We start from the raw sequence: 13,147 nt of genomic DNA, 5'->3' as shown, positions 1-13,147 counted from the left end.
AAATACACCCCATAGACGAGAATATCCTAAAGTGGATTCGTTTGACTTGCTTATAATAAAGACTGTCAGATCACATTCACAATCAAGTCTAATCTCTTTACAAATCAGCTTCTAAAGCAAGCATTCCAGCGTTCGTTTTTTTTAAACGCCAAGTTTAACTATTTGTCTTCTGCAAAAATAGTTTTGAAGGTGGTGGGCTTTTGCTTTGCTAATAAACAATCCAGAATGGGCCGAATGCTTCAAACTCCAGGCTGTGTTAGAGGCAGGTTAGGGCTCTTTTGTCCTGCAAATCCACCATTGAGGGTGAAAATCTTGGAGCTTTTGAAATGGAAACGTGCGGCTTGACGTGATGTGACACAGACGGTGGGGGGAAACGCTCTGATCCAGAATGTTAAGCTTTCACCCTGACTGTGTACATGCTCACTAAAGGTCAACACCTCGTCTTGCTGACTATGTTGACTTTTTAAGATGTTTTTAACGAGGGAGGAATTCTATCGAAATCAACTCCCCTACTAACAGTACAGTGCATTGGTGTTGGGAAAACACCTTTGAAAATTACTTCCTGTCTCTTGAAAGGGAGATTACAATTACTCAAATGATGGACTTTGAGAAATGAGAACTATGTGTACAAACAGAAATGATCTGCCTGTACAAGAAAGCAGTTAAAACTGCTGGTCAGTCTCATACACTGCAACTAATAATAATTAAATAAATAAATCATATAACATCAATAAAAAATTCAAAAAAATAAAATAAAATGCAAATAATAACTTGATCATGAGCAGGTTGCAGACGGTAATTGGAAAGTTTTATTTTGCTTTCAGTTCCTTTTTTAATGACATAATACAAAGCATTATGGGGTGTGTGTAATATATAAAGTGGATGACTCATAGCAGGATATATGAGTTCTTCAGCCACATTATCCTTTTTAAGAGACATTATTCATTCGAGTGACAATCTTGAATAATATCCAGTATAATTTGAGTTAAAATGAAGATGTGGTGTTGATTAAGAAGTAGTTGAGCCTTTGCTGATGGAGCTTTGAAAACACTGGTCTAATGTGAATCTGGATCCTGGAGCAAAACCAGTCAAGTGGTGCTCACTGCAGAGCCAAATGACATCCAACTCCACCTCTCTGGGTGTAATGGGTGGGGTTAGGGTGTGGCTGGACATCTAGCTCCACCTATTACATACAGAGAGACGTCAAGCTCCACCCACTGGCTCTGCAGCGAGCAGCCTCTCAAACTAGGAGAGAACTATTGGTCACCGTGATTTTATTGATCCTGTAACAGCATTCCTGTCTAAAAATAGTCCTACCTCTAAACCTAACCCTAACTTGTCCCTAAAACCAGAGGGAAATGAAAGGTGAATAACACAGATGTAGAAGCACCTAATCCTTGTTGAAAGCCTAAACTTGACATAAACTGTAAACCTGTCTCTCAAACCTGATTGGTCGATTGAAATGTTGTTCCAGGATCAGCAAAGATGTTGATCTGGGAATATGTTGCACTTAGTGAAATCTGAGAAGGTCTAGTGTAGAGACACCTTGTGGTAGAGAAATGAACTGTATCAAAGACTGTGTTGATGATGTAACTCTTCATGAAATAAAATATGATAAAGAGAAACATGAAATATACACTCTATAAAATGCTGCGTTAAAAACAACCCATTGGGTTAAAAAATTGACAAACCCAGCGGTTGGGTTAAACTTTGTCCAGTGTGCCGGACAGTTTTATTTAACCCAACTATTGTTTAAAATTTACTATATGGCTGGTTTAAAAATAACCCATAGGTTGGAAATTAAAAATCACACACATAATAACTATAGGCAACAACAATAATATTAAAACTTATTAATAAAAGTTCATTTATTAAACCTATTAATAAATGTTCATTTTCAACATACTTCGGGAATCGGGTTCATTTTAAGAAAGAAATACAGTCATTTTTAAACAATAGTTAAGTTAAATAAAACTACCCAGCAGGTTGGGCAAACATTTAACCCAACCGCTGAGTAAAAACAACCCTTTCCCAACCCATTGTTTTTAACCCAGCATTTTTTAGAGCGTATATATAACTGTATATATAACATATATATATTGTGATACGTATATCACTCTCTCCATGTTCCTCCAAACATGCATGACTATCTTTCAAACAAGTTTCAAAAGATATTTTTGAGTGAGCTATTTAAGGGTCACCAGGCCTCAAGCTCGCTTGTTTCAGGTTTGCGTGAGCGTCTCAGAGATATCACATCTCTCTAAGAGAAGCGTCCATGACAGTTATGAGAGCGGTCATGGGTCTGCAGGACAATGCCAGCTCTGTTCACTCTCCCAGAGCAAACCCTCTGTCACCAGCTCTCTTTAATACACTCAAACCTGAAGGTACCACACCTAATAAATCCTCCTCAAGCACTGAGACATCTAGATTGTTGTAACTTTATAGGGTGTGTGTGTGTGGGGGGGAGGGGTTCTCTCCCCACAAAGAGAATAATACACAAAGAGGACATTTTGGGTCCCCATGAAGAAAATAAATTATATATTTTTGAAAATGTAAGAATGCAGAAAGTTTTCTGTGTTCAGGCTTAAGGGTATGTAAAAATCATTATGTCTATGGAAAGTCCCAATAAAACATGAAAAGCCAGTGTGTGTGTGTGTGTGTTGTAACACTTTACAAGGTTTCACTTGTTACTTAACTACATTAGCTAAAGTGAACTAATGTGCAATACTTCTACATCATTTACTATTCTTAGTTAATGTTAATTTCAACATTTACTAATACAATTTTTAAATCAAAAGTAGGCGATCACAGATGACAGAAAATACATTTATAATGTTACAAAAGATTCGTATTTTGAGTAAATGCTGTTCTTTTGACCTTTCTATTCATCAAAGAATCCCTAAAAAAATATATCACGGTATCATAGTTTTTACACAAATATGAAGCAGCACAACTGTTTTCAACATTGATAATAATAATGAATGTTTCTTGAGCAGCAAATCAGCATATTATCATGATTTCTGAAGGATCATGTGACACTGAAGAGTTGACGCTGAAAATTCAGCTTTGCATCACAGGAATAGACATTTTATAATATATTAAAACAGTTATTTTAAATTCTAATACTGTTTCACGTTATTACAGTTTTTACTGTATTTTAAATCAAATCAATGCAGCCTTGGTGAACATAAGAGACTTCTTTCAAAAACATTTGAAAAGTGCATATAAATGTGTATAGATATACTTTGTCTTTGAAAAAACAAAGAATTGTGAAAGAATAATTAGATTGGGAGTATTAAGAGTGGCGTTATCTTTCTCCAATAACATGGCCTGGGAACATCTCGGCCCCCTGAGGGTCTAGGAATCTGATCCATATACTCTAATCTCTCTGTATCGGCTGTGACACACATCAGTGCTGACAGGGGTCCAGCAAACCCCCTCCCCCGGGCCAGGATCCCACACACAGCTGGGACAGTGCGCCTGCATGGGAACATGCACTGCACTCACAGGAAGTGCTGCTGGGAATGCCACGCATCTTTTGTCACATGTTAATTGTTTTCCAAATTGCGGTTGCCCTGCAGGCGGTACTGATACAGACTGCCAAAGCTCTCTAGGGAAATATCACATTTCATAAGGTAAACTATTAAGAAATTAGCTGTAGCCTAAATAATAATTTATCATGAATGGATGGAGAGGTGATTAGGGACACCTAAACAAGCACCCTAGGAACCACATATCATTTGCATAGCAAAAAGTTTTACACCTGCAAAAAAAGAGAGTTTCTTCCTCTGTATTTTTGTCGTGTTTTTCAGTACAAATATATAAAAAAAATTAAATCAAGATACTTGAGAAGCAAAATGACTTGTCTTGTTTTTTTTTTTTAAAGTGTCTTTACACTTAATACAAGAACAAATGTCTGCCAATGGCGTAAAAAAATGGTTTTCCCTTTAAATTAAGTTTATTTTTCTTATTTAAATGGTAGATATTTTTAGTCATTTAATTTTCATCTTTTTTTCAGAAAGCAATTTCAATGTATCTATGAAGCACAATTAAAAACAACTGCCGTTGACCAATTAATAACCATTAAATAAAATACAGACAAAGACACAAGTAGACAACAAAGCATAAAAAGTTGAACTCATGAATTATAAACCAGATCAAATAAAAATGAAGACATTGAGAATAAAAAACAAGACTCGTTATCTTACATAATTTTACTTCTCAAGTAAACGTGTCTTAATTCAAGAATGTTTACATATTTGTACTGGAAAACGAGTTTTTTTTTTGCAGTGTGCCAAACATTTGTTCAGAAAATTTAAAAAGATATATATATTTAATATATATTCCTTCTTTGTTTAAATACAGAATGAGTCAGTTTACAGAGGAGAGAAATGATTCTTTTATTTTTATAAATCGGTTAAATAGATATAAATGCAACAAAGGAAATACAGAATGTCTAAGATTCATGGATATAGTCTGAATTCTGAATTAGGCCCATCTGCTCTTTACAAACGTAGAGAAAATTAGGAAGAAAATCATAAAACACATGTGACTGCATCAGAGAGCTGGATGTACATTGTATATTGCATAATTGTATAACATAATTATATAATGTTCTAATAGCAAGTGATGTGAAATATCACAAAATAAGAAAATATCAGAAAAAAAGGAAGAAGAAAAACATGAAAGAACATGTAAATAGCTTAATTCTCTTTTAGTCTCTCCTGCTCAGAACTGGACAGCCAAGCAAAAAAAAGAAAAAAAAAGAAAAGAAAAGAAAACATTACTTGAAATTTGGTTTAGTATGTTATAATTATTAAACAATCTGTTAGATATTTAAAGTTGAAATGACAAAAAAAAAAAAGTTTTTTTTTTTTACAAAACCCGGGTCTAACAAAAATAACTAATATGTAATATATAGTGTTCTAATGTTGATATTGATATACGGTTAAATAAATCATTTTGATTTCTATGGAACTATTAGGGCCCTGTCCCAAATTGCACCTTCCTCACAGTCTCTGCAAAAGTACACATCGAGGGTACATATCGACCGCAAAGGTGGCGCTCGCAAGCATCCTTCTGACACCGAGAATGACAATCGGGGATTTAACAAGTGTGTCCGACTGCATCCCGCAGTACTACAAACCACGCCCCTACTACAAGTTACGCCCCCTAAAATGAAACGGCCAATTAGCACCTCTCTCTAGAAACCCTGATGTTGTCACTAGAACTGCTCTTCTTCTACTTCACTTTCCTAGTGTGTAGCCGTTTTAAAGTATTTAAATTATGAAACTCTATAGTAAATTTTGATTTGATTGAAGGGGTAGGGTTAGGGTTAAGGGTCGATTTTTAGCTATCATTACCATAGGTCTGTATTATCATTTCTTTTATGCTTTTCTAATAGCTGATATTTCATACTTAAAGGGATAGTTCACCCAAAAATAAAAATTCTGTCATAATTTTCTCACCCTCAAGTTGTTCCAAACCTGTGTGAATTTCTTTCTACTGTTGAACACAAAAGAAGATTTTTTGAAGAATGTCAGTAACCAAACAGTTTATGGACCCACTGACTTCCATAGTAAGAGAAAAAACAATAATATTGAAGTCAATGGGGTCCATCAACTGTCTGGTCACTAACATTCTTCAAAATATCTTCTTTTGTGTTCAGCAGAAGAAAGAAACTCATACAGGTTTGGAACAACTTGAGGGCGAGTAATTGTCATTTTTGGGTGAACTATCCCTTTAAATAATATTTGAAAGCAAAATAAGTTGGCCTTACAAACATTTCATACATAAACATAAAATAAATGTACTTGAAAAGATCGTTTCAGTCCAAGACCTTCACGCTTGTTTCTTAGCAGGAGGCGTAACTTGTAGTGGCGTGGTTTGTAGTACTGTGGGACGCACACAGACCCTACTGTTGTAAGTCTACTAGACCGTAGTGCATATGAAGTGTGCCATTTGGGACAGGGCCTAAAGCGATTCAGAAGTTTTGCATTTTAATTCATTATAGGTTTCAGTGAGAACGCTGATTGAATCAAGCAGACGACGGGTCGTTGTTTTTACAATCAGATAGTGTATGATTACATAAATAAATACTTTTCATGTGGAAACTCGCATGCTTGCTTTGACGTTTTAATGCGCAATGCAACGTAAGATGAGTAGTGTTAGTTACATTTTTTTTAACATACCGTTACATTTTAACATGCACAGAAAATAAAGAAAATGGAGTTCGTATTAAATGTAGGATTACATTTTCACTTTCACTTTTCCATCTTATGCCACATCACGCAACTCTGACAACGTCTTTCTGTGGGAAAGCAATAGAAGTTCCTCCCTCCAGTCAAAAACACATGTAGCACTTGCTTAACAGGGAATATCACTTACTTCCGCTCTCACTAAATAGATGGGGATTGGGGATAATTTCAGATTTAGAGTAAACCTCATACCCAAATAAACGAACCCGGGGCCTATTAAATATGCATACATGGTGGCAAATGGTTTTGACAAAGATGAGCGATCAAAACAAAGACGGGGCTTTATTTGGACTTCTCGGGTGCCACAGGGTCCGTTTGCACTCCGGCATCAGACTGGCGTTTTTGGCCCTGTGAGACACACCAACGCACAACGCAACATTAGTGATCCTAACTTAGCAAGGAAGTCTTTCTTTTTTACTGCTCGTCCGTAATGGCGCCTGAAGCAACCTGTCTGACAACTGCTGTTTTATTTAGCTAACAGTGGATCTTGCTCTAACACGTCTCTTTTAGTTATAGTCAATGGCCAAATGATACGCTTTATTATCGGTGTATGCTGAGTTTATTTAGTTCATCACACTTTTGTCTGAGATAACTGATATGCAGGAATGATCCCATTTGAAACCGCCTATAACCGTGGATAATAATAATGAACACAAATTCATTTGAATTAATGAAGAGGCTAAAAAAAGATTAGAATAACACATTTAGATTACGAGATTTCATGCAATATTATTAGATTTCATGCAATTATAAAATATCATATGCAAATGTTTTGTTCCCAATTTAATCGAACGATATTTAAAAATGTATCGTGTAGCATGTATTAAAGCGCAATACAAATGAGAGTTCATATTTAAGTGGAATCGATTCATCTAAATGTTGGTAACTGAGGCCATCTAGTGGTCATACACTGTGAAAGTTGATTCTTGTTTATGTTTTAAGATTAACAGCCAGCAAACAATACCAAAATAATCAGGATGGTTAGACGTCGGACAGAATTACAAAACACTTCTCAGCATTTAACTGACAAACTACATGCTACTGAACAGTTAAACTAGATAGACACGCGTGTCCTCGGTCAACTCCCCAGCCCTCGGTGATCTCTGTGCTTTTACTTAACCAGGTTTTTGAAGAACAGCTGGAGGGAATTCCTCTTCTCCAGCTTTCGAGGCATGTTGGGCGAGGAGTTATCTGTGCTCCCGATGGATTTGTTGTCCGGGGCCGTTTGTGGTGCTGGGACGGGAGGTTTGGGCTCCTCTTTGGCCTTCACGACTGGAGCAGCTTCTGCCACAGGAGGAGGAGCTGGAGTCTCCTTCTTGGCCTCTGGTGCCTTGAGTTGATATAAATGAATGGTGGTTAATGAGATGCACATTATCATTTATATTTTGTACACTCCTGCTCAATAGTTTGGGGTCAATATATATATATATATATATATATATATATATATATATATATATATATATATATATATATATATATATATATATATATATTTTTTTTTTTTTTTTAAGAAATGAATATTTTTGTTTATTGATCAAAAGTGACAGCAAAGACTTTTATTATGTTACAAATGATTTCTATTTCAAGTAAATGCTGTTCTTTTGAACTTTAAATTCATCAAATAATCCTGAAAAAAAGTGTATGATGTTTTCCACAATTATATGAAGCAGCAAAACTGTTTTCAACATCGATAATAATGAGAAATGGGGAGCACTTTACAATAAGATCCCATTAGCTAATGCATTAACTAATATTAAATAACAATACATTTCTTACAGTATTTATTAATCTTTACTAAATGTTAGTTAATACAAATCCAACTGTTCAATGTTAGTTTATGCTAGCTCAGGTCCGTTAAATAATATTAACAGATACCACTTTTGATTTTAATAATGTATTAGTAACTGTTGAAATTAACATGAATAATATTAATAAATGCTTTAGAAGTATTTTTCAGCGTTAGTTTATGTTAACTAATAACAAATGAAACCTTATTGTAAAGTGTTACCAAGAAATTGTAATAATATTTTACAATATTACTGTTTTTGCTGTATTTCTGATCAAATCATTACAGTTTTGATGAGAACGAGAGGCTTCACATTTAAAAAAAAAATTGACCACCCCAAATATCTATTAATAAACTTATATTATATATAAAAAAATATAAAATATATTATTTTATATTATATTATAAAACAAAATGTTTAATCATGTAATTATTAAAATATATTTAATACTTAAATATACTTAATATACATATGCAATATTAACTATACTAAAAAATAAAACGTTATTAATATATTGATGAAGTCTAAGGCTAATGCAAATAAGTGAAATCCAAAAAAAAAGGATTATTTGATGATCAAATATAGCAACCAATGCAATCCATATCTACACTTCAAATACACTATCAGATAGAGAAGAGAGAAAGAAAGATCATATGAGAGTAAAGAATTTTAGTAGAAATGAATTACTCAGAAAACAGTCTATACAGGATATATTACATTGCTTAAATATTTGATTAATAACTGTGCAACTAGAGGCCTGTTCACACTAAAGACGATAATTATAACAATAACAACAAAGATATAATTATAAAAATCGTTCTAAATATAAAAGAATAAGTATTAAGACAGAGAGAAACGATATTGTTTGAATCACTTTCCGATTTTTTTCCAGCTGATCTGACAGCCAATCAGAATCCACCCTGCTTTTAGAGCTCGAACATTTAACCCTTGTGTTATGTTGCGGGTCAATTTGACCCGTTTTGATTTTCTAGTTGTTGGAAATGCTGGTTAACCTGTTTTTTTTTCTTGATATTTTGTGACTTTTTCTCATTTATCATGATGAACATGCATGCAAAGTTTCAACATGCTGATGTGTTTTGACATATACAAACAAAATTACTATTACGTTTGTGATGTTCGCGGGTCAATTTGACCCTCATAGACAGCCATTCAAAAGCAACTGTACAGACACAAAATAAAAACATTTAGTAAAAACTCCAGTTCTAACGTGCAAGTGCATCTACAAGTGCTCTAACCCTAACCAAACACACCTGAAAAAGCTAAAATCACAGTGTTTAGAATTATTTGCAAATTACAGATGAAAATCTTTGTCAGACACAGATAGTAAAATAAGCTCTCATTTCAATATTCAAGATATCTAAAATACCTAGCTTTTAACCAAAACTTTTATGTAGGATTTTCAAAGGCAGCTTCACAGAGGCAAAAAATTAATAAAAAACATTTATTTGATGTATGTTTTTGCTATGTTTGGTTTCTCACTTCCCTGTGAGTGAATAATGAAACTAGGGAACTAGGTCTTAGGAAACTAGGGAAAGTTAACTTAGGAAAATTGAAAAATTTTCATTATACAGCAAAATTTTATTGTTCAGTTACGACGTTCAAAGCATAACATGTAGAAGAAAAAAAAAGTTAAAAAAAAATGTATATGCAAAAAAAAAAAGTCAGTATACTGTTTATTTTCCAATTTTGTCAAAAATTGGTTTAAAAACATTTTTATAAATCATATTTTCAGATATAATGATTTTGTAATGTTTGACAAATGTTGATATTAAAAGTTTACAGTTTGTATCTAAATTTTTGTTGTTTTTCATAGTGTGATTTTTGAGGAATTGTATTGAATCCAATTAGGGTCAATTTGACCCGCTCCATTAAGGGTGTACACAGAATTCGAACAGTGCACAAGGCGTCAGACAACATAAACTGCAGCGTCGTCCGCTGGAGTGGACACTAATATAGTTATCGTTATCGCTCTTGGTGTGAACGGCCTTTAGATATGTGTTTTCCCCCCTGTAAAAATCGATTAAACTTGTAGTGCCAGGGAACAGACACAGACAACACAAACACACATGTCAGGCGTAAGGTTGAGCAATGCAACAAAATCAATCAGTTTGGTTAATGCAAGAATGGCCACCGTTTTGTGCCATTTACCGATCTAGCAGACATGAGGGAGATGCTGGCGGCAGCGCTGGACGCGGCTGCCTGGATCCTAGTGCTCACTTGGCCTAGCAGTACCTCAAATTCACACAAACCTGTTATTGCATGCAGTGCTCCAATGCAGAAACACAATCTGATGCACTCACACACGTGCACCTGGACTTTAATTCATCTGGAGTTTACCTTGGGTTTGAACATCTTTCCAAAAGTGGATTTTTTCTCTTGTTTCTTTTCTTCTGGTTTTGGTGCTGGAGGTTCTTCGGGTTTGGCAGAAGCCTCAAGGGTGCTGCTCTTAGATGCGTCTACCTGGTGTTTCAGAGGAAGAGCAGGAAAAGAGGATTTTGATAACAGCAAATGAAAGAACAGTGTGAGGATTCAAGAAGGTGGTCAATTGATTGTGTGAATCATCAGTGGAGAGGTTAAAACAGACAACATCTAGCTTAACTACAGACCGCTGAATTTGAGCCTCGTTTTCTTGTGGCACTTTCCAAAATGAGGGTATAAAACAGTCAAGAAATGTTTAAATTCTTTATATATGTAAATGTATGACATGTCCTAACTTTTGTTAACATGGTTGCAGACTTCATTTTAAATATTTGAGAATTAAATAATATATTTATATAATAATATATATCATTTTGAAATTTTATTTAGATTTATTTATATGTATATATATATTCTTATATTATATATAAGATATATTACATATTTGAGAGTATACACACACACACACACACACACACACATATATATATATAAAATACCTAGTTTTTAGACCAAATGTTGGTTTACAGATATTGATAAACTTATATTTCCCATAAACTAAAGAAAAAATGAAGACTTCAGATGCAAAAGCCTCTAAGTGCCATCTGAAATTTTCTTCTAGAATGATCATTTTTATCAAGCTCGTATGTTTATATTCAGTTATTTCACTTTAATGGCAATGACAATTACCTATTATTAGTCATTAAAGTGAAATTACTGAACTTAAATATAGGAGCTTGATAAAAATGATCATTCTAGAAGAAAATTTCAGATGGCACTTAGAGGCTTTTACATCTGAAGTCTTCAAATACACACAGACACACACACACACACAAACACACACAAATGTATATCATTTATTTACAATCATTTATCATGATGAATAAGATTACAATTTAATTGAAAATTAATTTTTGTAAAAATGTAGATTATTTTACTAGTTTCTGTCAAACCTTTCCCAATTTTCATTTTGAAAGTTGGAAACAGGTTAACATAATAATTCTAGGTTTAATAATACTAACATGTATTCTCTCTCAGAAGAACATGACAGTAGTGATGCGACACCGTTTTATACCCTGTTGTTTACAGAAAGCATGTAAATGTAAGTACGTAAATAGTTGATGACTGATTTTATTTAGGAAGACAGTCCCACCACCGTGCTGTATTTACCTGTACCTCAACCGGCTTTTTCTCTTCAACCACAACAGGCTGTAGGCAAGCAAATATTAGCATTAGTTTTGCAGTAATCTACAATTCCCAAGGCACTTTACACTGCCCGTTTATTCTAGCAAGGACAAATATTGAGTCACTGGTTATAGAAAGCCTTTACATGAGCCTCAAGTCGCTGAATAAATCTAATGTAAGTATGAAGTGGAGGAATGGAGAGCAGTGGAACCCAAAGCACATGTGGTTTAGTTGGCCGACTGTTGTGACATGAGGTAATGGCTGCTGTCAACATGATGTCACCATAATGGACGTTCACTGACTCATTCATTATTTTGAATGAGTTTTCCGCTAATTGAATGGCATAATGTATTATCCCTGTGTGTGTGAAAACATTTCAAACATATTTTATACCTATGAATATTACATATTATAGCTCTCTCACACAAAGGGCAAAATAATAGTAGCTCCTTGGATTAATTTGCATGTCTTGAGTTATGATAAACAAATGAGGTCAGTTCTGTTAATATCAGAATAGCCTATTCTTGTTATCATTTACCACTCTTGATGTCTTAGCACTGGCTCCACTGGAGGTCGCCGCCTGAACTTTTGACACCACCTTGCCTAGCAACACCTCAAATTCACATTACTCAGTTATGGTGTGCCACATAAGCTATATTTAGAGTATAATAAGAGTCTAAGTCTCACCCCAGAAGCAAAAGAGAACAACTTTATTTATGTGGTTTATTGTCCCCTACATGTACTCCTGCCAGTTTGGGCTTACCTTTGGACGGAAGAGTTTGCTGAATGAGCTGTCTTTAGTTTTGGTCTTGGCAGAGCCCTCTGCTTTTGTTGAAGCTGCTGCCGCTGCTTTGGTTGCAGACGTTTCCTCTTTCTTCACCACCGGCTCTGCTTTACTCTCCATCTTAGGTGGAGCTGGGGGAGGAGGAGGAGGAGGTGCCTTGGGTGTTTCCTGTGCCTTACAAAAGAGTGCAATTGGTTTTATTCCAAGCACAAAACAGCAGATGGTTTACATCATCCATTCATCATCTATCTATCCATCCATCCATCCATCCATCTATCTATCTATCTTGCTTCATTATCAAAACCAAATATTTTTTTAAAGCAGGTTTCGTGTCGTGTAATTGTATAGCTTATTAAAATATGATTATAATAATAGCACAAAATGGTGAAATATTATAAGGCTCACATTTACATTCATAAATGTTATAATGCTGATAATATCATATGGCTCACATTTGTTGACGGTGCCGGTGGAGTCTCTTTCTGTGAATGAGGAATAAATATTAGGACAATAAATATCAAGCATCGGCTGCATTTAGGACAATAATCATACATCAGTTTTTTGCAAAGTAATCTAAGCTTGCTTATTTATATATTTATAAACATATTGATGTATAAATAAATGAAGAATTCATTTATGTATAAATATTTATTTATTTATTAACAAATACATTTATAAAACAAAATTTAGGG

At 34.4% G+C, this 13,147-nt stretch overlaps 1 protein-coding gene across 1 annotated transcript in view; it reads right to left on the bottom strand.

Annotated features, from left to right (window-relative positions):
• Window positions 1-5,884: 5,884 nt before the first annotated feature.
• Window positions 5,885-13,147, bottom strand: part of bcas1 (brain enriched myelin associated protein 1) — a 17,129-nt gene continuing 9,866 nt past the window's right edge. Inside the window, exons 9-16 of the mRNA XM_056257888.1 lie at window positions 12,908-12,943; window positions 12,435-12,629; window positions 12,210-12,284; window positions 11,657-11,695; window positions 10,406-10,528; window positions 10,217-10,300; window positions 7,378-7,587; window positions 5,885-6,605 (exon numbers count right to left, since the gene is read on the bottom strand). Of these exons, the coding sequence (XP_056113863.1) occupies window positions 6,540-6,605; window positions 7,378-7,587; window positions 10,217-10,300; window positions 10,406-10,528; window positions 11,657-11,695; window positions 12,210-12,284; window positions 12,435-12,629; window positions 12,908-12,943 (828 nt within the window). The 3' untranslated portion in view covers window positions 5,885-6,539. The remainder of the gene's footprint in view (window positions 6,606-7,377; window positions 7,588-10,216; window positions 10,301-10,405; window positions 10,529-11,656; window positions 11,696-12,209; window positions 12,285-12,434; window positions 12,630-12,907; window positions 12,944-13,147) is intronic.

The sequence above is a fragment of the Rhinichthys klamathensis genome, unplaced genomic scaffold (assembly GCF_029890125.1).
Source record: "Rhinichthys klamathensis goyatoka isolate OS25496 unplaced genomic scaffold, OSU_Roscu_1.1 h1tg000147l_1, whole genome shotgun sequence".
Lineage (NCBI taxonomy): Eukaryota > Metazoa > Chordata > Actinopteri > Cypriniformes > Leuciscidae > Rhinichthys > Rhinichthys klamathensis.
Note: the sequence above shows the minus strand (reverse complement) of the source record. Positions and strands in the feature narration are given on the sequence as shown.